The following is a 22,488-nucleotide window of genomic DNA, read 5'->3' on the forward strand; positions in this document are numbered from 1 at the left end:
ACAGCAACGTTTGAGAGAGGAGTTGGTGAAGCTGAAGACCACAAGTGACTTCCAAAAGCAAAGCAATGATTCCAGCACAAAATATGAGGACTGGATTTTTAAATGGGAGTGATTCCCACTGAAAATTGCTGGGATAAATATCTACTCTGAAACAGATTGGAACAAGCAGAGGGGCAGACACCAATCTCTTCTCTCTGGTAACCAGGGACAGGACCCGAGGGAACACCTGGAGCTGTGTTGGGGGGTTTAGTTGGATATCAGGAAAGGCTCCTCCCCCCAGAGGGTGCTGGGCACTGAACAGACTCCCCAGGGAATGGGCATGGCCCTAAGGCTGTCAGAGCTCCAGGATGGTTTGGGCAATGCTCTCAGGCACAGGGTGGGACTGTTGGGGTGTCTGTGCCGGGCCAGGAGTTGGACTTTCCAAGTCAGGATATTCCACGTTTCTATGATAAGTTATCAAAGGGCAGTGTTTGGTCTGGCCGAGGATAGCATCAGTCACCGGTCTCTGAAGCGTGAACAGGTCAAAAGGGAATTGATCACTTACTCCTCACTTAAAGGCATTAACATTGACACTAAAATCTTCAGAGGGATTCCAGGGTAAATATATTAGAGAAAGGTCATCAAGACTGAGGAAACCGTTTAAGATGCTCTGGCTGCAGCTCCATGATGAATCTATATAACCCTCAGTTTTACACGGCACAGATTCACTTTAGAGACCAATTTATGAGAAAAGCCATGGCTGGAAGTACTTATAATGACAAGAGAAGACGTTTTACAATAAAAGGTGTTCCAGCACATAAAGATTTCTGTGGTATCAAGACAGGTCTGACAGAAAAGAAGGCAACAGCATGGAACAGCCTGGGCTGCAGGACTTGCATGTATGGGATAGCTTAGAGCACAGACAGGTGAACTCTGGCTAGGAAGTAAAACAGTTTATCACCGTAAATCACAGGAAAATTGAAGTGGGAAAGGACACCAGGAGGTTTGCAGGCCAACCAGCTACTCAGAGCAGGGTTAACTGAAAATCCAGAAAACTTGCTCAAGACGTAGACAGTTTGAGAAAATACCCAAGATTGGAGATTCCAAGATTTCTCTCATCCCCGTGTCTGCATCACACCACTATCACCGGGAATAATGTTTGTCTTTGTCTAAAGATTACTTGCCTTGTTGTAACCTGCATCTGTTACCTCTTGTCCTTTCCCTGTGAGCCTGTGGGAAGTGTCCACCTTCACAGCAACTCCTTAGAGAGACTGAAATCACTCCCCCTCCCATTCTCCAGACTGAGTAGATCCAGCTTTGTCAGCCTGTCTTTGCACCCTGTGAGCTGCAGCCCACTGAGCACCTTGGTGGGCATCCACTGAGGAAAAATGTAGTTGGCACTGGGAGAAAGACCTGACAGGATGAACTTGGGATGGACCTCCACATCTGAGCTGAAACAGCTGGGGGAGGCTGCTGGTGGGAAAGAAAGTGAATGAGAGGCCTCAACAGCTGGGAGGGACAGCTGCCCTTCTGAAACCAGCAGCAGATCAGGGCAAACCATCCCATCCTAGCTCCTGCAGGAGAAATCCCCCACCTCAGAGCTCCACTGGCAAAGGCAGGCACATGCCAGGCACTCTATGGATAGTCCCTGTGTTGCTGTACCAGCATTACATAGGTTTGATCAAGTTGAAAAAGTAAATAAAATTGTCCAAAATTCAGCTGGGCTAAAAAGAAAAAATCAGCTGTCTGTGCTCAGTGCACAGAGAGGGGATGTGGGTGATTTTGAGCCAGTCACACTCTCCCCCAGAGGAGAACGGCTGAAGTCAACAGTCCCTGAAGGGCTGACAAACACCAGACTAAGTCACCATAAGACAACCAGGAGTGGCAAACCAGAGCTGGAGAGACTGGGACACCCCAGTCACTACCTCCCACCCATCAGTCTCTGACTTTCATGGTTCTGCATCACACAGGAGTTGGGGTCAGAGGCTTCAGCAAGAAATACCTTCTTTCATCAACAACACACAGCTTCTGGAACTGCCTTTTCCCAATATTCCCACTGAAAACGTACCACCATCCTCCACTCATGTGTGGTTGCTACACCTTTTATGAAAAGCGAAGAACATCTTGGCCTCAGCCCAAAATAGCAATTTATTAAGCAATAACAGGAATATAGCAGGCTACAGAGGGTGGAGAAAGTGGGTTTGATCCCTTTCAGGAAAAGAGAAAAAGCTGGATTGAAACCAGAATTGTTTTTACTTTCTTGCGTGTTCACATTGTTCTTATCTTTGCCAGGCCACATCCCACCAGCTCAACAGGGCAGTGCGGAGTCCCTCTGGCTCATACCAAGCTTCAGGAATAACTTATTACAGGTTTCAGTCACATCAGAGGATGCTTTGGGCATTCTGGAGTATGGGAAATAATAGTCAGAAAACTCTCATCCATGTGGCAAATTTCTTCCTTCCGTATTAGAGCAAAACCTGACACAGGGCATTTTAGGACAGTATGTTTGGGGTGCAGGACGACTATTTCTTCTTCTCTCAGAGGCATTCTGCCAATAGTACATTTTCCCTGGAAATCAAAGGATTTATTTCTTTATTAAAAAAAAATCGGAGAACAAATATCATCTATCATTCCAATGCCCTGATCATTCTGTGGGGGGTTGAAAAATTTAAAAGGAAGGTCCAAAACATGTGTTTGACAGTAAATCTTGATGAAGCACTGTGTGGTTTCATGGCCTAAGCCAGCAGTTGGTATGATTTGGGATAAGCCTCTGGACAACTCATTTCACTTGGCTTTGTGATACTGAGTGATTTCACAGATCTGGGATATCTCTTCATGAAGTTCTTTTATTCCTGGGCTCCATCCCACTGTAAAGGCTTCAGCCAAAGCAAGCTGAGCAAATGACAGAACCATGCCCAAACACTGAAGGCAATAAAGGCATAAACACAGTAAAAATTAATAATTCACCTCAGCGGGTTCCCAATTCTGGACATCTGGGAAATCCTCAATGTTCAGCATTTAAAGTCACCAGAATCTTTTTCTAGAGGAGATAAAAGGCATTATGTTAACAGAAAAGAGTCTGCCATAGCTCCCTGATACCCTGTGTCATTTGTTTCCACAGGTTAGGCTGGAAAGGAGGGATCAAAAACTGGTATTATGAGAGTGTGGCAGAACCTGACTGTCAGAGGAAAGAAAGGATGTTTTGTTTGGAAAAGGCAATGGAACAGCCTGCCCTTCTCCAGGGAGAGCCACTCTACCTCTACTCCGCAGGGATTTCAGGGAGAATTTTGGAAGGAATTAGACCTCAAGAATTTTATAAATCCTGAAGGCAGGTGAGAGAAATAGTGTAAAAACAGGCAACAACTGCACAAGCAGAGATCAAAACCAGAAACCCTTCCATAGACTGGGACTTTATTTTCAAATGTTGAGTTGCTTTTGGCCTTACAAGGATGTACTGATGAACAGCATCTCAACAGGGACAGAGAGAGCCACCTTTCCAGTCAGGGCACTGTTTCCCATGCAGGAAACCCTGGCATCAGCAGTGAAGAGCTAAATGGAAAGTCTATGAATTAGGAAAAAATCCCAGATTTCCAGAATGGTTCAGGCAAGAGGGGACCCCAGAGGGTCACTGGTGCCAGTCCCTGCTCAGGCAGGGCCATCCCAGAGCACAGGGCACAGGATTGTGTCCAGAGGGCTCTGCAATATCCCCGCTGAGGAGACTCCAGCCCCTCCCTGGGCAGCCTGTCGAGGGCTGGGCACTGCCCAGGGCAGAAGTTGTGCCTCCTGTGCAGGGGCAGTTGCTGGGCTCAGTCCCTGCCCGTTGCTCTGGTGCCACTGCTGGGCCCCCGGAGCTGAGCCTGGGCCCTGCTCTGCCCCTCCCTGCACACAGGGACACCCAGGGCTGAGGGCCCCTCTCAGCTGGGGCTCCTCTCCAGGCTCAACAGCCCCAGCTCCCTCTGCCTTTCCTCATTAGAAAAAATTCCAAGAATAGGGCACTTAAGTTGGTGTGCCAGAAAATCTGCATTTTGTAGGAGCCACTCTGTAGGAGTACACCTGGTGAACTGGAGCACCTAAAGCTGTACCTGGCAGAAAAATCCAGGCCCGTGTTAGGCTGCTCAGTTTTATACCCCAGGGTCTGGCTTTCTCAGGGGTCTGCAGGCAGGACCTGCTGCTATTTACAGACCATACCTTGCTCCTCAGTGCTCTTTGACTTCCAGGGTCTGAGGTCCAGCTTTGGGATCTGACTGCAGCTCACAAAGCCACAGGGGTATCTGTTGGCCCAGAAGATATTCCTTGACACTTTAGTGATGTGGGTATTGTCACATATTATTCGTGACAAGGAGATTTTGGCCAATGAACAGCGCTGGCGAGGAGTGAAAACCCCAGGGTTCTGCCACCAAAACCTGCAGGAGAAAGAAGACACAACAGATTTTTGCCTTCTGCTTTCTTCACATTGATGACTCCCACAGTATTAATTCCCATTAACACTTGTTTCTTCTGCCAAGAACAAATTTCTGTTATTTAAATCAAGAGCCCTGACTTACCAGTTGGATAATTATCTTGCTTTTCTTTTGGCCATGAACAGGTAACAAAACTGCAATTGAGTTAATTGTCCTCAGATGAGGCACAGGTACCCTCTTTCAAATAGGAAAGGCTGCACAGACTGTGAACAGGCTGTGGTTACAGCCAAATGATTGCCGTGTTGGAATAAGCCCTGTAATTATTCGATATTTTTAGAAAAGGGTTCATTTCCTGCCATAAGAACAGGATTTCTAGACATACGACAGACTATTTGACTCTAACCTCCTCATACTGGGGTTTGAGCTCATCCTAAGTCTTTCTCAGCAGAACTGTTTCCCAGAAACATGGGTTGTGATCCCATTTTCAGGCAATGTTGCTGGCAGGTACAGGGATCTTGCTTCAGAAAGCTTAAAATGGAGAACATAACTCATTCCTGCGCCTGAAGACCCTGAGCAATCTCAAGGAGGAGTAGGAATTCAGGTGTGTTGAAACCTCAGCACAGCTGAAGTGATTTTGGCTGACAAGAAAACCCCAACACATCACATCCATCACAAGCAAAGACCAAACCTTGCCACATGTCAGAGCAGAGGGTTCCAGTTCAGAACTGGGGGAGGGAAGAAGAAATAATGAGATATCTCTTTGCTGTGAAGGGATCTCAGCCCAGGATCTCAACCACCAGACAGGGGGTAAGAACATCACTACAAAGAGAATGAAACTTTTGAAGGCGTGCTGAAAAAAAAGCAACAAACAACTGGAATAGTTTTCAGATCTGCATGAAGGAATCTGCATAAACTCCAGCCTCCCTGTACTTTAGGGCTGGGATACCCAGCTCCCCTCTTACCTGTCCCCATCACGAATGTTCCTGAACTGGGTGCCAATGAGACAAGCCATGAGAGGCCCCACTCGGCCTCCTTTCACAAAGGGCTCTGCTAGGGCCCCAATCCAGATATCAATGTTCTTCGGTGTCCCATAGAGCTGCAGGAACTTTCTTGCCAGGTTCTGATTCCTCAACACTCGACCAAGTGACTTCACTCCAGAGGGCTGTGAGAGCCCACAGAATTTTCTCCAGGAGTTGTAACCTGCAAGTAGTTGGATGTCAGAGCAGACAGAGCAGTAGTGTGCTACCCCTTCCTGGAAAGATTTTTCACTCTCTTTCCCAAAGCTGGGACACTGGTAGGGTACCAAAATGTTTAAACCATTTTTCTGTATTTCTGTTAATGCTACTGCCTTCCTGCTTCTCCAGAGCCAGCTCCTACTGCCTGGCCTTTCAATGCTGTTTTGGGAGAGCCAGAACTTTCCAGGTAGGAGTTGTTCCACCACCTTCCAGCAATGTTCTGCTCCACTCAGCGGGGATGCAACTGATGTTGCCTTCACTGAAAGTGAACCTGGACAAGATGCTGAAGGCCCCTCTCTGTACAACAGTGGAATGACCAAGTGCTTCTCCACAGCTGGTCCCTGTCCAGCCATGGGAACAAGCCATCCACTTCACACAGCCCAAGTTACTTCAGCCACCAGACTTTGCCAGCTGGACTAACTTTTCTGGACAGCAAACAGCCAAAAATCTACTGGGCCACAACTGGTGTATAATTCTGCATCTTGGTGGAGGAGATGAGGTGATGCTGCAGCAAACAACTCGGCTGTAAGCAGGATGTCATGAAATCATGGAATTATTTGGATTGGAAGGGATAATAAAGCTCATCTCATTCTACCGTCTGCCATGGGCAGGGGCACCTTCCACTATCCCAGGGTGCTCCAAGCCCCGTCCAACCTGGCCTTGAGCACTTGCAGAGATGGGGCAGCCACAGCTTCTCTGGGCACCCTGTGCCAGGGCCTCCCCATCTTCCCAGGAAAGAATTTTTTCCTGATATGCAATCCAAAACTACTCTCTTATGTCTAAAAAGCAAGGGGCATTGGGAGGAAAAGACATAGCATATGGTGCCTGGATGACACCACTATCAAACAACTCCAGGACACTGAGAATTTGCTTAACCAGAAAATTAACTGGGGAGGGTTTTTGACCTTGCTATGCCATCACCACCTTCAGGGATGTCTAATATAAGGGAGTAGAGCACTCATAGGTGGGCTGAGACCTAAAGCTAAACCCAAATTCACTAGAAATACATGTCACTCCCACCATGTCAGGTCTGGAAACCCAGGATTTCTGGTTCTGATCAGGTTCTGCATGATGGTGTTCCTTAATAAAGCACAAAAAAATCACAACCTTCTGTTGTGGCCAAGGTGGAGCAATCCTGTGAGCTGATGATGCACCTGGATGTACTGCAAAGTCTCTCACTGGGCTTAAAACCCGTGGAGCCAGCTCGGTTTTCATCCCAGTTTCAAAGAGGAGCCCTGTTGCATATCTCAGGATGTTGCTGACACAGCAGCTCTGGGCTCTTACCTCAGCCTAATGACACTGTTGGGCAAGGACCCACCCAGGATCCAGCTCTGAAGTGCAATCAACAATCTATTTCTCAAGACCATCTTGCAATGCCATTACACTGGTTTTGCACCTTGCAGAGCCCTGAGAGTGGTTCTGACATGCTTGGTTGTTGTTTTTCTCTGGGACACAGATTAAATAGAGAATTTATGATGAGATATTCTTTACATATTGGGATCTGCCCTTCCAAGCATGCGTGGCTGGGCTGGACCACTACAGATGGTTGCAGCAAAGTCACAGGGGGCTTACAGCCCTAATTCCACTCCTGCAAACTTATGGCTGAACTATTTGACCAGTTTTTTCCACTTGGACAATAGAAATGAGTCAGTCACTGAATACCAAATTCTGGTCTGTACAATGCCCCACATCCTTCTGCCTCCATATCTCTCATGCAGCTTCAGCCAGGCTTTGCCTTCAGGGCTTAACCTCCACCCACTTACGTGTGGTTGTTCAGAAACAAGGAAAAGGTTTGGGAAAGAGCACCACAGATTCATTGAATATCCTGCATTGGGAGAGATGCATAAGGATCACCGAATCCAGCTCCTGAGTAATTTCAGCCAAGCATGGGCTGTAGAAGCTTCTCAATGTTTAATCACAAAAATGCCTGATTTCCGCTTGTTTTTCATTGTCAGCTCTGCTCCCACAGCTGACTTACCTGGAAGGCCATGATCTCGGCTGCGCTGCATGTTGAGTGCAGCTAAATCAAACCCAATCCTTTCAACCTGCTCAAAGAGCCGGTCCCGGAGCTCTCCCACCACCATCTGCTGCTGCGTCATCAGCTTGGCCTGGTTGGCCATGAGGCTCCGGAGATAGGGATCAATCCCACCTGCAGAGGGGGCACAAGGAAACTGGGATCATTTACACTTGAAGCAGAGACATGTGAGCAGCATAGGGAAGCCAGTGTGTGGCTCAGAGGCCCCAGACAGGTGAGCTTATATTTAATTATAAGCTTCTACTACATGAGAATCAATTTCCCTGCACTTAAAGAACTAAGAAGAAAATACTTTGAATAATGTTCTTGGCGGCCAGAGCAATGAAGCGCTCAGACCATTCTGGAACATGATGAGCTGCCCTTGTCTACAGAGGACAGCTCTGCTGGGACAATTCTGGCTGGTAGTAAAGGCCATTTAGTACATTGAACACAAAATGCTTTTAAATTTGGCTGGAGCAGGAGCTCATCAAGAGAGGGCAGGAAAGGATGAATGAAATAAACCCACACTGCAGAGCTGCAGAAGAGGATTTACCTTCTTGAATGATCCTCCAGATGGCAAAGAAGGAGGTTCTGAGCTGAATTTCAGGAGTTATGGGTCTGTAATATTCATCTAAGCGGCCAACAGTTGGAGGGACTGAGGCATGAGCAAAGCGAAAAGCCAAGGTGAAGACATTGGATATCCGAGAATCCACAGACTCGTTGTAGCCCTGGTAGCGAGGAATAAGCGTGCGGAACCTGCGTCCCAATAGGAGAGGCAGATAGTCCCTGTAGGTTATGATCTAGGGGGAAACAAGGAAAGGGTGAACTGTAAATGTCTTGGCTATAAGTTTCTGTGGAAGCAAAGTTGTTTTTCGTGTTCTCTCTGCCACAACACTCCTGGCAGGTCAGAGCAACATAATAATAGGTTGGACTCAATGATCTCAGAGGTCTTTTCCAATCAAATTGGTTCTGTGATTCTGTGAAGATAAAAGCCAGCCAAATCCTCCCAAATATTGCCTCCTGGTCACCGTTCCCATCAGTCAGACAGAATTGCACCCTGCATGCCTCAGATGGCAAAGATAACATTGGCAGATAATGGGGGTAGCACAATCCACTGGAAGCTCCCTGAGTCCTCCCACAGCAGAGATTTCCAACCCTGCTCTCATGTCTCTGTGATATTGAGGAGGCAGCACAATATAATTTAAAAAAAAAAAGAATACCTGTGTCAGTAGGAGAAAATGGATTAACTATCTGAATACTGCATGAAGATGAAACCATTGATGTAAACACAATGATGGAGATGCTTTTTAGCATCCAAAACATCCTTTGGGTGTTTGCCTTGCCCAACATGTTTTTTCAACAATACAATAATATTTAAATTGACAGCATAAAACATAAACATTTCGATATTCCTGCTTTTAATTTTTTGTTGAACCAGCTCAGAAGACAGGCTTCAAAGGAGATGCAGTGCCTAAGGAAACCCCATGTCCCTTTCTCTCATAAGATCCAGTCTTTCCTGCCAGATGTAAAACCTCATCTGGCTTTGAGGCCATTCCTGCTCCAAACGAGGCTGGACAAGAGACTTCAGTAGTTCCCTCCCAAGCACAGAGGCGTTTGTGTGACTCCAGGATCCCATTCAGGGGATGTCTGAGGTGCAGCCCAGTCCCAAGGACACCCTATAACTGGCTCCACCCACTAGCACATGGGGCTTCTTCCTAGAATCCCAGAATGGTTTGGGTTGGAAGGGACCTTTAAGATCATCTCATTCCAACCCCCTGCCAGGGCAGGGAATCATTGAGAGGAGGGGATTCACAACCTGAGGAATCTTAATCAAAATTTCCAGTACCATTTTTATGAGGTACGAAACACAGTTAGAAAAGCTTTCCCTCTGACTTTTCTGTCTGTTCCTCAAACAAAAATGTGCCAATAAAAACCTCATCAAGCACTTTGTAAATTTAACAGTAGAGGGACATCAAAGATTCAGGGGGACCCCTCTGTGCTTGTCATTTCATGCATCTCTGTCTGATTTTGCTTTGGTCAAAAAGGGCTGGTGGAAAGAATTTGGACCTTTCACCCCAAAATCCTGCACCCTTTGGCCACCCCACACTAGCACAGTTTAACATGTGAACCTTGTGAGACTGCAGGCAGAGCCAGGACAGGTTGGATGATGGCTGCTACCTGGATCATGGCTCCCAGGATCTTTCGGGCCTCCTGGTAGAGCCTCTCATCATTCCAGTGGGGATTGAGGGTCCTCAGCTTTCCAGCTAGGCGGTTGTGCTCCCGCAAGAAGAGTGTGTGCATGCAGGCCAGCTCCAGCATCTCACTTGCACGGGTGTCACCTGGGTGGGGCACACACAACACTGGAGTGGGAATGTCACATTGGGAAGCACACACAAAAGAATTTTTAGATGTCTCAATATTTGTGTTGTGAAGAAAATGGGTAAGAAACACAGAGGAGAAGAGAGAAACCAAGGATTGGACAGCACCAGGCAAAAGCTGAATTTCTGCTGAGGCAACAAAAGCCAGGTACTGTCCAGGCTGTGCTGAGAATCACAGAGAGGTGGGGAAAGTTTCAGTGAAGGGCTGGGAACATTAACCTAAGTTAAATACTAGTACGTGTTCTTCAGGCTCCCATATTCAGAGACATTTGGTCTCACAGCTCAAGAGAGAAATGCAAATGGGCAGAGGGAAGTCAAGACAGCCAAGGAAGCTCTGGAAGTCAGAAGGTCTTCTTCAGAGCAACTGAAACTGTGGCCAAAGCAAGGTGACAGTCACAAACAGGCTCTCTGGGGAGTAAAAGGAAAAGCAAAATGAGTCAACTTGGAGGAATAAATTACAAACAGCATAACAATGAAATATCAAATCCTTCTTCAAACATCTGGGGCAGGAAACGCAAGAGCAAGCAGGTGATGAGAGTATAGACAAGCACTCAGAGAAAAGTAAATATGTCGTATTTAGTCCCCTTGTCCCACAATAAATAGAGGGATTTGCTCCTGCACTTGGCACAGAGCCCTTTTCATCCACTCTCAAAGGCTGCCTGTGAGGAACTGCGGAAGGAGGAACAAAAGCAGCACTGTGAGGTTTCCATGCCATCCACGCATCCAGCCAGAGCTTCCAACAGAGCTCTGGGAGGAAACGCTGAGCCCTGGGAGGCAACTGCACATGTAAAACTCCCCCAGTTCTCAGGGAAATAAGACACTGAAATTTCAAAGGCGCTTCTGAAGCAGCCCTGATGCCTATAAAAGAATTGAGGACTACGAAAGAATTAATGGGTCTGTTCCAGCCATGGAACAGGAAGTGCCCCTTGCTGAGAGTCCACGGGGGTCAGAAGCCCCTTCTGGGAAGTATCTGATACTCCTGCCCACTCTGCTTCTCACTTGGGCACCTGCCTTTGGCCACAGGTCCTGCATGGTCCTCACCAAGGAGTGACCTGCATGGAGCAGGTGAACACATGGAACAACTTGTGGGACGGGTGGAATGCTGTGGGAGCCTGGAGGGAGCATGAAACACCATAAGGTTTAAAGGATGGAGCTGATGGATTCCAAGGACCATGGGGATGTTCAGAGGAACTTCGGCCAGATATGAAAGGGGCCAAGGGAGTAGAAAGCAGCTCCTCCACACCTGATGAGACCTGTCATGCCCTGAAGGTTTCTCCAGCAGTGCCACAAGCAGCCTGGTGTGGCCAGAACCAGCAGGAGCCAGCTGGAAAGTCCAACTCTCCAAAAGAAATAGGCCAGGGAGTGAGAACTAATTCATGAGATGTATCTGAAACACCCCTCTCTGGGGTACCACAGGCTTGTGGAAACCTCCTGGACCTCAATAGCAGCACCAGGAGAAGGGAATAGTGCTAAGGATCATGAGGTCTGTTTGGTCTCTGTGAGATGGGGTCAGAACATGGCAAAGGGAAGCAGTGGGAGAGAGGGTGGTGGCTGTGCAGGGATTTGGCTGGAGGGAAGGCTTGGCTTTGGGAGCCTGTCTGGCTTTGGGAGACCATGCCCAAAGGAGTTATTTTGGGTTGAAGAAGGGGTCAAAGGGATACCGAAAGCATGACAAAGGATAAATGTAGCAGGAGGGTGTCCTGATGGACTGGCCAGGCCAGAGTGCTCCCAGTGCTCCTTCAACCTTCACAGTTGTGGAAACACACCTTAAAAGGCCACCTTGGTCTAGTATTGGCCTCATTCTCATTCCAGGTGGGATCCAAGCCTCTCTCACAGTACAGTAGGGACATGTAAATTTTCCTGCTGTGACCCAGCACAGTAGTCCCCATCCTGCTGGGATAGAGACAACCATGGAAGGACAAGTATGGCCCAGCCATTGCTTCCAGGCCAGGCTACCATTGCTGTGCCTGCTTGGCTCCGTCATGGCACTGGTTTCTAGGTCACTCTGGGCCCTACACCAGAGCTGCTGAGCATGAATGGGACACCTTCACTCCAGGTTTAACCTCACAAAGAAGACTTGGAGATGATGAAGATCTTCCTCCTACCTATCAGAGTCTGTATCAGTCTTTCATTATTTACTCCATTCCATTTTCTACTTAAACAAGAAAAACAAGCAACTAAAGAAGGGAACTGGAGCTGGCAGAAGTGTCTGCTCCAGATTCCAGGTTTGGGGTGCAGGCACCCAACTCACCTGCAAGAAAACAAGGGATTCGAGCTGCGCCGCTGGCCTTGAGGCAGGGCTCCTTCCTCATGGGACCGAAAGGCATGTATGCCCTACCCCTGTCCGTGAAGTTGTGGTTCACAGCCAGGAGGCCCCTCTGGCTGCTCCGGTCCCGCAGCCGCTCGGCCACGGCCACCTCACTGCCGTACACGACACTGCCGTCCAGGAATGAGGTCAGCGCATTGATCTGCTCCCGGACCCCCCTGCCCTGTGTGCAGGTGGCAGCTGAGCGGAAGAAAGGGAGGCAATCCCTCCTGTTGGTGATTCGGGGGTCGTTGGGTGGGATCTGCAGATACAGAAAAGGAAAATTCATCGGTGGCTCAGGAGATGGAGCCAGGCAGGAGCCCTCTCACAGGGCATAACTCTCCAGCATAAATCTTGAGATGAAGGGTCAGATTGACAGCAGAGATGCTGATTTTGGAGCCCAAGTCCTAAACAGCCTGTGGACACCTAGATTTCCCTAAAGTGCTATGGATTTCTAAAGTTTTTCCACTGAAAGTAAATATATTGGATTGCATCTTTAAGGTTCAGTTTTCTTATCTCCATATCTACACTGTAGACAGTTGTCATCCAGAAGTGATGACCCTTCCAGCATTCTCAAATGCATGTCAGGGAAATACTCAGTGATGTTCCATCCCATCACAGTTTTCCTTGAGAGAAATTAGGAGGACATGTGGGAGCCAGAGATGCAGCAGAACTTCAAAGGCAGGAGAGCAGCACTGAAGGAGGGACATGGACATGATTTGGAGAAAAGGAAGCTCAGGGGGCACCTTCTGGCTCTGCACAACTCCCTGACAGAAGGGCACAGCCGGGGGGGTCGGGCTCTGCTCCCAGGGAACAGGGACAGGAGGAGAGGGAACGGCCTCAGGCTGGGCCAGGGGAGGCTCAGGGTGGACATCAGCAGGAATTTCCCCATGGAAAAGGTTGTTGAGCACTGGAAGGGGCTGCTCAGGGAGGTTTGGAGTCTCTGTCCTTGGAGGAGTCCAAGGAAGGGCTGGATGTGGCACTCAGTGCTCTGGGATAGGGATAAGGTGTGGATTGGGCACAGGTTGGACTGGATGAGCCTGGAGGGCTTTTCCAACCCCAATGATTCTGTGATCTACTGGAGCAGGCGCCATGATGTGACTCCTGCTAATGCCAGAGGCACTGCTGGGAGATCTCAGCACTCCCTTGTCCCATGCAGAGAGCACTTAAGTCCTGTGGATCTTCTGGGGTTTTGACACTCCCCAGTGCCTGTCTGTGACATTTCCTGTTTTCCAGGCATCACCCATGCTACCTTTGCCCTACAGCTCCAAAGAAAAAACACATTGCTGAGGGAGATGGGTAAACCCCTGGAAACCTGGAAAAGGCTGTGTCCGTGCCTGAACCCAGAGAGAGCCTCTGCAACACAGCAGTGCCAGCACACAGAGTGCTCTGACCTCCCTGGCCTGTTCTGGGAGGATGTTCCTCCATGGCCGAGGACTGGGAGAGCCACCAACATCTCCTGGTCGGAAGGCAGATGCCCTCTCCCTTCCTCCCCTGGAAGAAGGAGGCTGCCTGTACCTGGATGGGAAAGCAGGGAGGCTCCTTGGCACAGCTGGTGTCACAGTCTGTCTCGCCACCAAAGGGGACTCTGGCTGGGGTTTCTGGGCTGAAATCGAGGTCATGGTCAATAAACTGGCCCCACTGCATGAACATGAGGGATCTCCGCTGGTCCATCCGCAGCTGCTCCGGGGAGAAGCGGACAATCTCATTGGACACTTGTCGGACCTGCAGGGATGGAGGCAGAACACGTTGATGGGAATTGACATGTGTGAATGGGTGCACCCAGTTGCGGGGTCATCAGCAAAAATTCCCAGGGCACTTCTTGTGCTTTACAGACAAAACCCCCCAAATCTGTCCTTGCAGGACAGCAAGGTGTCGCTATCACCAAGTGCCCTTCGCTGAGCACTACATTTCTCTGGCTCTAGGCAGGGTTCTGAGCCTCCAGGCCTAGACTGTCCCTTGATGGACTTAGAGAAACAGCTAAGCAAGCCTGGGTAAGGGAGACAAAACAAATTTTAAGAGACCTTTTTTTAAATAGAAATGCAGGAAAAATAGCTTCAGGGAATTTCTGAAAGTTATCTTGAAGTCCTCCTCCCTTCTCATCCCTTCCCCAGCCATCACAATCCCCCCACCTTCATGTGTTACTACAGAAAAAGTGGATAGTGTGCTGTGAAGGAGGGTTAGGAAGTAAAAATAAATCAATGAAAACAACCCCAGCTCCTCATCAGAGCCGTTGTTGCACCAAGTTCAAGTGACCAGCAGCCACCTCACAGCGTCCCTGCTCACATCCAGATGCCATGAGAGTCACAACCTGCACTTCACCCACCCAGGGACCCCCACATAGCATTTCTGGCCTTACATTTTTTGTTCTGGGGATTCCCTGGCACACTTTATCCTCTGGAATAATTGCTTTTCAGGAAACAACAACCGCCACAAATCAAATCAAAAAAAAGGTAAGTAAAATAATTTGGCTTAGATGCACTCAATTTAAAAGAATATATTGTGTAATTCTGTATTCCTCCTGTCATTCTGCAGCAATCAGATTAATTTTCCTTTGCTTTTCCTGAAGGCATGGGACTTAGAAAACATTCCTAACAGATCCCCTGGATATTCTCAGACCATCACCCTGCAGCTGGTGAATTTAAGTTACTCCAACCTGATCCACTGGTGGACGAGCCCTTTGATGCCTGGAGCCTGTCCTAGAACTGACAGTCTCTAGGCCTGACACTGTATTCTGAGACTGTTACAAACTTTACCAGTGGAAGGGGGAATCCAGAGAAACGCCTTTCTTCTGTCCACCCACGGGGCATGGACACACCATCCTCATATTCTGCTGGCAGCCACCTGGCCAGGGCTCTGTTGGAGGCTCCTAGGGATGGGTTCCTCCTGTCAGAGGCAATGGAAAAACGGCAAACAGTTGGAGCCAAGAGCTTGTGGATATGGAGTGGCATGGACCTTGGAATGGGAGCACATTGTGGTTGGGGAACTGCTGCAGGTCCATAGGTTTGGTGCTATCAGAAAACCTCGGGATTTATAACAACAAAAATAATCATAGAATTGTTTAGCTTGGAAAAGACCTTTAATAATTTGCCCAAAGCCTCAGCTTCTCCCAGGCAAGAACTCAAGTGCCCCGATGTCATCCAGCCTGAAGAAAGGCCTTCAACCTCACACTGTGGTTGGAAAACAAGTTGGAAGCTGAACACCAGGGAAAAGGGGAAGAGCCTTGGAATGGAATTACCTATGGTCTCAAACAGAAATTGGGGGATTTGGACGGTGAGGTTACTGTCCTGGGTGATTTTTTGAAGGTCATTACTGAGGATGTCCCTGTCCATGGCAGGGGCTTGGACTAGATGACCTTTAAACCTTTTCAAAATTGCTTTCAACACAAATCATTCTGTGACTCTATGACTGTAGTTTGATTAGACCATGAAAACCTTAATTAGAGTACTAACATACCTTCTTTGGAGTGCACGTCCAAAGTGTGTTCTGTGGTGGCCTCTCACCCACAGGGGGTGGTAGCACTGCCCCGGGCAGTGGAGAGACAGAGCAAAGCTGAGCCCACCTTCCCCAGGGCCTCAGGTCTGGATCAGGTGTAACAGATCTGTCCCTATCCCAGAGCCCACATCCCCCTCTGAAGTGGGAGGAGGCAGGAAGGTCTCTCCTTAGTTCTTATACAACCCCCTGAAGGCTAAAGCACCCTGGGGCAGGAAGAGCTGGCTGAGCTCCTTCCTCTGCTTCAGCTGCTCCCAGGAGCTTCCCAGCTCTGTTTTTACAGGGAATGTTTCTGAACTGTCCCTATAAAACACCCCGTGCTCAGCAGCTTCTCATGTCTCTCCCACATTCCCATTCCAGCCATGGGAGGTGCAGGAGGTGCTCTCCCAGCCCATATGCCTAGATTTCCTCCCACATACACAGTGGGGCATGAGGATGGCTAGATCATGCCCAGTATGGATTTAGGTCAGGAAACCCTAGGAGTCCTTGTCAGAGTCTGTCGTCAACATGGAGCTCCTCCAGTTTTGGCAAAGAGCTGGTTCAGGTACAACACCAGGAACCTTCCAAACAGGACTGGAATTAACAGCTCCACACATTACTAGGAAATACTGTGGAGTGTAAAACCCTATAAAGAAGGTGCCTGTGTGGATTATCCCTGGGGAAGTGGGTTTAGTTCTACTTATGGAGGATGCATCCATCCATAGAATAATTTAGGTTAACAACCAGCCCAGATCACTGAGTGCCACATCCAGTCCTTCCCTGGACACCTCGAAGAATGGGGACTCCAGCAGCCCTCCGGGCAGTTTCAATGCCTGACCACCCTTTCCAGGAAGGAATTCCTCTTGATGTCCAACCTGGGCCTCCCCTGGTGCAACTTGAGGCCATTGCCTCTCCTGTCTCATCCATCCATCCATCCATCCATCCATCCATCCATCCATCCATCCATCCATCCTCCTGCTGACACAGCCTCTCACCTGTTGTTGCATTCACCAGTGATGGTTCTGTAGCCAGAAGAGGTACAATTTATTTTCTTATCCTGCTGGTCACATCCAGTGGCCTTGAAAATCATCCCCACCTGAGCTGGAGTCAGCAAGTCTTGCAGGGAACAAGGGAGAAAAAACATGCTGGAACATACAGGCCCTGCCGGGTTCGCGCAGGAAAAGGTTTTCCTGTACCCTTGTATCTCTACCCAGCATCATCTGCACAACCACAATGTGGTGTCATTTAAATCTTCCACCTCGAAGATGTGATGAGGATCCTCTTTGACCAGCAGATGCTTTTTCTGGTTTGGAAAGCATCAAACCAAGCAAAGCTGTGGTCAGATCTTATTTATAATCACATTAGGCTCATGCAACAGCAGAATGGTTTTCTAGTATTGGCACTTCCTCTCCTCTCCCTTTTTATCTCCACCATAAAGTGCAGGCACAGCCATCCTAGGGGCCGTTACAAGTTTTTCCCCACTGGAAGCAGCTTCCAGTGTGTGTCACCTCTGCTTGGAGCTGCCTGGAAAAGAGCCATCCTGTAGCTGGGATAACCAGGGGCATTGTGCTTGGCTGTGCGCATTTCCCTTTGCACGGGAGCTAAGTGGCAGTGTTCAACAAGAAAAGTCTTACAGAATCAGAGAATCATGGAATGATTTAGGTTGGAGAGACCTTAAAAATCATCTTGCTCCAACACCCTGCCAAGCAGGGACACCTTCCCAAGTTGCTCCAACCTGGCCTTGGACCCTTCCAAGGATGGGGCAGCCACAACTTCTCTGGACAACCTGTGCCAAGGCCTCAGCACACTTCCCGCCAGCAATTTCTTCCTAACATATAATCCAAATCTCTCCTCTTTTAGTTTAAAACCATTCCCTCTTTTCCTGTCACTATCTACCCATGTAAAAAATCTCTTCCTCTTTTTTATAAACCCTTTTAGGCACTGGAAGGGGATGTAATGTCTCCCCAGAGCTTTCTCTTCTCCAGGCTGACCCCCAGCTCTCCCAGTCTGTCTCCATAGGAGAGATGCTCCTTCTTGACTCTTGCGGCTCACTCCACAGCCCATCCCTCGAAGGTTTCTTGGTCGCTGCTGCCACCATCAGTCTGGGTCACAGCATGGTTTAAAAAGCCACTGGGCAGGTGGGTGAGAGGTGGCAGCCAGGTGGCCCTCACAGGGCTCTGCTGGAGCATCAGTCCTGGATGGAGAGGCTGGAGCTGTGTACAGCCAGTTCTGCCATTGCCTTTCAGCTCATCCTGTCCTGGAGCAAAGCCAGAGCACTCCATGATGTGTCTTATCCTGCCAGTGCTTTACTGTAATGTTGGGAAAGTGTTTGAGGCCAGGCTAGATGAGGCTTGGAGCAACTTGGGACAGTGGAAGGTGTCCCTGCCCATGGCAAGGGTGGCACTGGATGGGCTTTAAGGTCCCTTCCCACCCAAACCATTCCATAATCCCCATGAGTTCATATTTATACGGCAGGAATCTTCCCCGTGTGTCCCTGAACTGTTTCTCTCACTGGCCCTGATTTGCCTCCTTCTCTCAGCAGCCTGGCCTGGCCTGACTCCATCACACAGAGGATGTTGCTCCTCCAGACACACACTGAAATGTCCTCTCACATCTCCCCATTCTCTGTTTGGGCAGTGTTGCACCCATGACGTGACTTCAGTGCTGTCTGAAGTCTGATTGAAGAACTGCCTCCCTTGGGGCCAAGCTGCTGGGAGTCATCTCTGGGTTTGCTCATTCCCTACTCAAGCAGTGGAATATCTACCAAAGCCTTCCAAGCTTTGACCCACTGGAACATGAAACTCAATACAGCAGAAGGAGCCAGAGAAGCACACAAAACACTTTCATTAACTGAAAAAAAATCCCCAAATAATATTTAAGATGGAAAAAAGAGCACAGAAAAATAACTCAGCTTTCCTCCACTGCAACCACATGGGAGAGATTTGCCACAGCCCATCACAACCACCTTTCCTTCCTTCCTCCCAAGGCCCAGTGACCAAGCCCTGTGTTTTCCTCCTCTGCCTTCCTCCCAGCAAAGGGGGATCCTACCTGTGATGTTGAGGTCCCCCCTCACAGCCCATTGCAGCCTGTCTTTGAGCAGGCTCAGGGTGGTGTGCAGATAATCTGCTGCCCGGACAGCTGCTCGTGTCCCCTCCACTGGCTGCTTGAAATATCTCAGGAGCTCTGCTGGGGTCAAGGCATCGTTCTGCAGGTTCTTCTTTATGCTGCAAGGGACAAGAACCCAAAATCAGAAATGGGCAGGGACAGAGATGCTGCAGTTGCACACTTGAGCATCAGGCAGGGCATGTCCCAAGTCTGAACTGCTGGAGAGTCACTGGGAGAGGCCATGACTGCTCCTAAGCACCCTCCACAGAGCAGCAGAGAGACTTGCAGGAAGGGAGGCACTGAAACTGCCCAGCTCCACCTGCCAAAAGGCAAATCACATCCATGAGGCACCAAATCTCACTCAGCTATTATCCACATCATCAATAGCTGTCACTGGCCAAAGGCCTCAAATGTCTTCAGGCCACCCTGTCCTAAAGCTGCAGGAGCCTCCTCCCAGCTGGAGGAGTCCCCAAGCCAGGGAGGGGATTCATAGTGTGGCTGCTGGGAGAGGACAGGTATGGGCAGGTAGGAAGCTGGACTTCCAAAGAATGGCTGGGAGTCCCACAAAATGTCCTCACGGCAGGGTCCAGCTGTTTGCTGCATCCATGGGAGGGAACCACTGGAAATAAGCAGGAGCCAGTGCTGGTCTCAACTCAGGGTTCCTGCTCAGAGCATCCTGAGGGGTGCAACAGAGCCCAGCAAGAGCATCAGATGCAGCTGTGAAGGTGGGCGTCCCTAGCACAGGGTGCCCAGAGAAGCTGTAGCTGCTTCAATCCTGGAAGTGTCCAAGGCCGGGTTGGACGGGGCTTAGAGCACCCTGGGGTAGTGGAAGGTGTCCCTGCCCATGGCAGGGGGTGGAACGAGATGAACTTTCAGATCCCTTCCAACCCAAACCACTCTGTGATTTTGTGATTCTCTGAAAACCGAGCTGGAAGGAGCAGCACGGAGGAGGTCACAGCTCTTGGTGACACAACAGACTGGTGTAAAATCAGGGTGAGCAGACAAAAGCTGGATGACATCCCGTTGCGCTCCCGGATTTCCCCACCCCGCTGTCCCTGTGCTGCGGGGAGGAGGAGAGGCGGGGGAGCTGCGGTGCAGGAGAGGGGACAGGGACAGGGCGCACCACACCCAGCCCGGCTCTCACCGGTCCCGTGTGCGCTTGTAGGCGGCATCCACCAGCTGCCGGGCCTCGGCCACGCTGCTCAGCAGGGACGTGTCCGACAGCTCCAGAGGCACATCTGAGCAGGGAAAGGGAGGAGCAGAGGTGAGGGTGCCCGCAGGCAGCATCTCTGCGCCTCCAGCACCCAGGGACTGGACACAGCAGTGCCAGAGGCAAGTGCTGCTCACTCTCCAGAGATTTGCATATAAAAATATTCCTCGGGGGAGTCTGAGAGTCTCCTGGGCATGAAGAGAGTCCTTCCATCAGTGGAGGTTTCAAACAGCCCCGGACAGTGAGAGATGCAGGCGCCATCTGTCCTGCCCTTTCACAGCAGAACATTTGAACAGGTTGTCCAGAGAAGCTGTGGCTGTCCCATCCCTGGAAGTGTCCAAGGCCAGGCTGGACAGGGCTTGGAGCAACCTGGGATAGTGGAAGGTGTCCCTACCCATGGCAAGGGGTGGAATGGGATGAACTCTAAGCTTCCTTCCAACCCAAACCATTCTGGGATTCTCTGATTCTATAAGCAGCCCAATTTCCCCACGGCTTTCCCCAGTCTCTCCTGCAACCTCTTGCCATTTTCACTGCTCCCCTTCCTGCCCTGGGGGGAGCTCCCAAAATGAATTTCATCTCCATCATCTGCTGGCTTTGGGTCACAGAAAGGGCGGGGCCAGGCCCTGAGGGCTTCTCTGAGTGACAGCACTTTCCTACAGTTTCTGGGAAAGAGGGAAACTTCAGAAAATAGCACAAAGGGATAAATATCTCCCAAATCTCCCCAGTTTCTTTTAAATATCTTCCCAGATCAGCCCAGAGCTCAGCTCCTGGACAGTCCTGATGAGAAAAATTATTGCCTAGACCTGATGAGAAAAATTATTTCCTGCACCACCATTTGAGACAAATGAATGCCCAGGCATGTGCTTTTCATAAGGATTTGAGATTGTAAATTAACAGGTGGAAGTCTCTATATGTTTTGGAGCAGTGATTCAGGGCTGGAAGAGGGCGAGTGACTCCCCCATCCCCACACTCCACAGGCCCTGGTAGCCATCTCAGGTGCTGGCACAGGGAGGGTTCCATGGGCATGGACCAGTGCTGGGAACTGATCTTGTTTTACCCGATTTTAAGAAACCAGGCAGGATGTGAACTGGTAAAAACCTGAAAGAGCCGAGACTGGTGCCACAGGATGAAGAAACTTTGCTCCTTCTGGCACATTTTCAGGGCTGTGCTGCTGTCTGACAGGCTCTTCCAAACATAGCTTTAGCTTTCCCACTCAGAAAATCCCCCGATCTGCAAAGCCTGAGGGAAGGACAATACCGTAGGAAGAGGATACAGATGCCTGGAACAGGCTGAGGAACACCAGCGACCCCAGGAAACTTTCTGCCTTCATCCCTGCAAAGAAATGGAAGTGAAGACCAAGAACACGCGGATGTATCAGGAAGGTGTGTGCCAAGGTGGAGGATGGCACGTGTCAAGGGAGCTCATGAAGCATCCCCTGCCCAATGCGACACTTCCAGGAGGGAGCGCATTGCCTGGGACGTCCTCTCAGTGCCATGTGGAAAAGGAGCAGCCTCCTGTCCCAGGGACTGCCAGCACTGGTGGGAACATGCTGCTTGGGACTTCGGGGGCAACACAAAGGGACCAGAATCTGCTGCCACAGCAGCACACAGAGTGTGCAAGGGAGAGCTAGTGGGGAAAAGGGAAGAGCCAGGATAGCACAGCAGGTCCTCTAGACCTCTGTTTCTCTGCCTTTAAATTCCAAGAGTCCTCCTTGCAAGTAGTCATGCCACACAAGATGTCACATAAAAACATATGAGGACTGCATTCTCTTTATTTCTGATTAGCCTGGGATTGAGGATATTCAGATTAAAAGTTACACCAAAAGTTTGGAGAAAATAATACTTCAATATTTAGAACGTTGCTACAAAAATCACCATGAGTGAACTGTTTGTGTTCCTCAACAGAGCCAGAGTGAAGCCAACCATGAGCTGGGTATCACTCTATCCACATAATTATAAAATACAGCATTTATATTTGTGTTTTAATGGGAATTTATTCAATTATGACCTAGCTGTTCCTTTAACGTGGGCTGCAGAAGGAGTGGGAAGTATTTAATAGCCATTTAATTGATGTTTGGGATGTTTTTTTCCCAAAGCTGACCCACTCACCTCCCAAGGCTGCTCCAAGCAATCAGCTCCCAGAATGACCCCAGCGCTGCGGGCTGAGCACCCACTGTGAAACTGCCTCAAAAGGCATCCTTAAATGCCGGGCTAAGCCCCGTCCCTGCGGAGCAGCCCCTGGCCACAGCAGCACCGCGCTCCAGGCGCTTCCTTGCAGCGCTCCAGACGCGCCCGGTGCCAGGCGAGGGTGGAAGCAGTGGGAACCGCAGAGCTCAGCCCCAAACTCAGCTCCAGCTCCCCAGTCTCATCCCCGGCAGAGAAACAAACACTT

General features: G+C 49.5%; 1 protein-coding gene across 1 annotated transcript; it reads right to left on the reverse strand.

Annotated features, from left to right (window-relative positions):
• Window positions 1–1,979: 1,979 nt before the first annotated feature.
• On the reverse strand, window positions 1,980–21,427 carry LOC136299827 (eosinophil peroxidase-like). The gene is made up of 14 exons (XM_066201790.1): window positions 21,355–21,427; window positions 20,032–20,125; window positions 18,831–19,006; window positions 16,778–16,898; window positions 15,068–15,197; window positions 13,830–14,036; window positions 12,258–12,573; window positions 9,807–9,967; window positions 8,182–8,428; window positions 7,593–7,763; window positions 5,342–5,579; window positions 4,168–4,382; window positions 2,947–3,019; window positions 1,980–2,547 (listed from the first exon to the last, which is right to left on the reverse strand). Exons 1-13 carry the CDS (start codon window positions 21,425–21,427, stop codon window positions 2,991–2,993), a joined length of 2,178 nt encoding a protein of 725 aa, XP_066057887.1. The 3' UTR covers window positions 1,980–2,547; window positions 2,947–2,990.
• Between the last annotated feature and the right edge of the window lie 1,061 nt (window positions 21,428–22,488).

Source organism: Chamaea fasciata, unplaced genomic scaffold (genome assembly GCF_029207755.1).
Source record: "Chamaea fasciata isolate MVZ Bird 193981 ecotype frontalis unplaced genomic scaffold, bChaFas1.0.hap1 SCAF_21, whole genome shotgun sequence".
NCBI classification, from domain to species: Eukaryota; Metazoa; Chordata; class Aves; order Passeriformes; family Sylviidae; genus Chamaea; species Chamaea fasciata.

Excerpts from the sequence above, each read along its gene's own strand:
- LOC136299827 (XM_066201790.1), bottom strand. The coding sequence starts at position 21,427 with ATGAAGGCAGAAAGTTTCCTGGGGTCGCTGGTGTTCCTCAGCCTGTTC. Across the intron at positions 15,198-16,777 it reads ACTGGTGAATGCAACAACAG|GAGGAACCCATCCCTAGGAG; the intron begins GTGAGAGGCTGT and ends TGCCTCTGACAG. Across the intron at positions 7,764-8,181 it reads CTGGAGGATCATTCAAGAAG|GTGGGATTGATCCCTATCTC; the intron begins GTAAATCCTCTT and ends CCCCCTCTGCAG.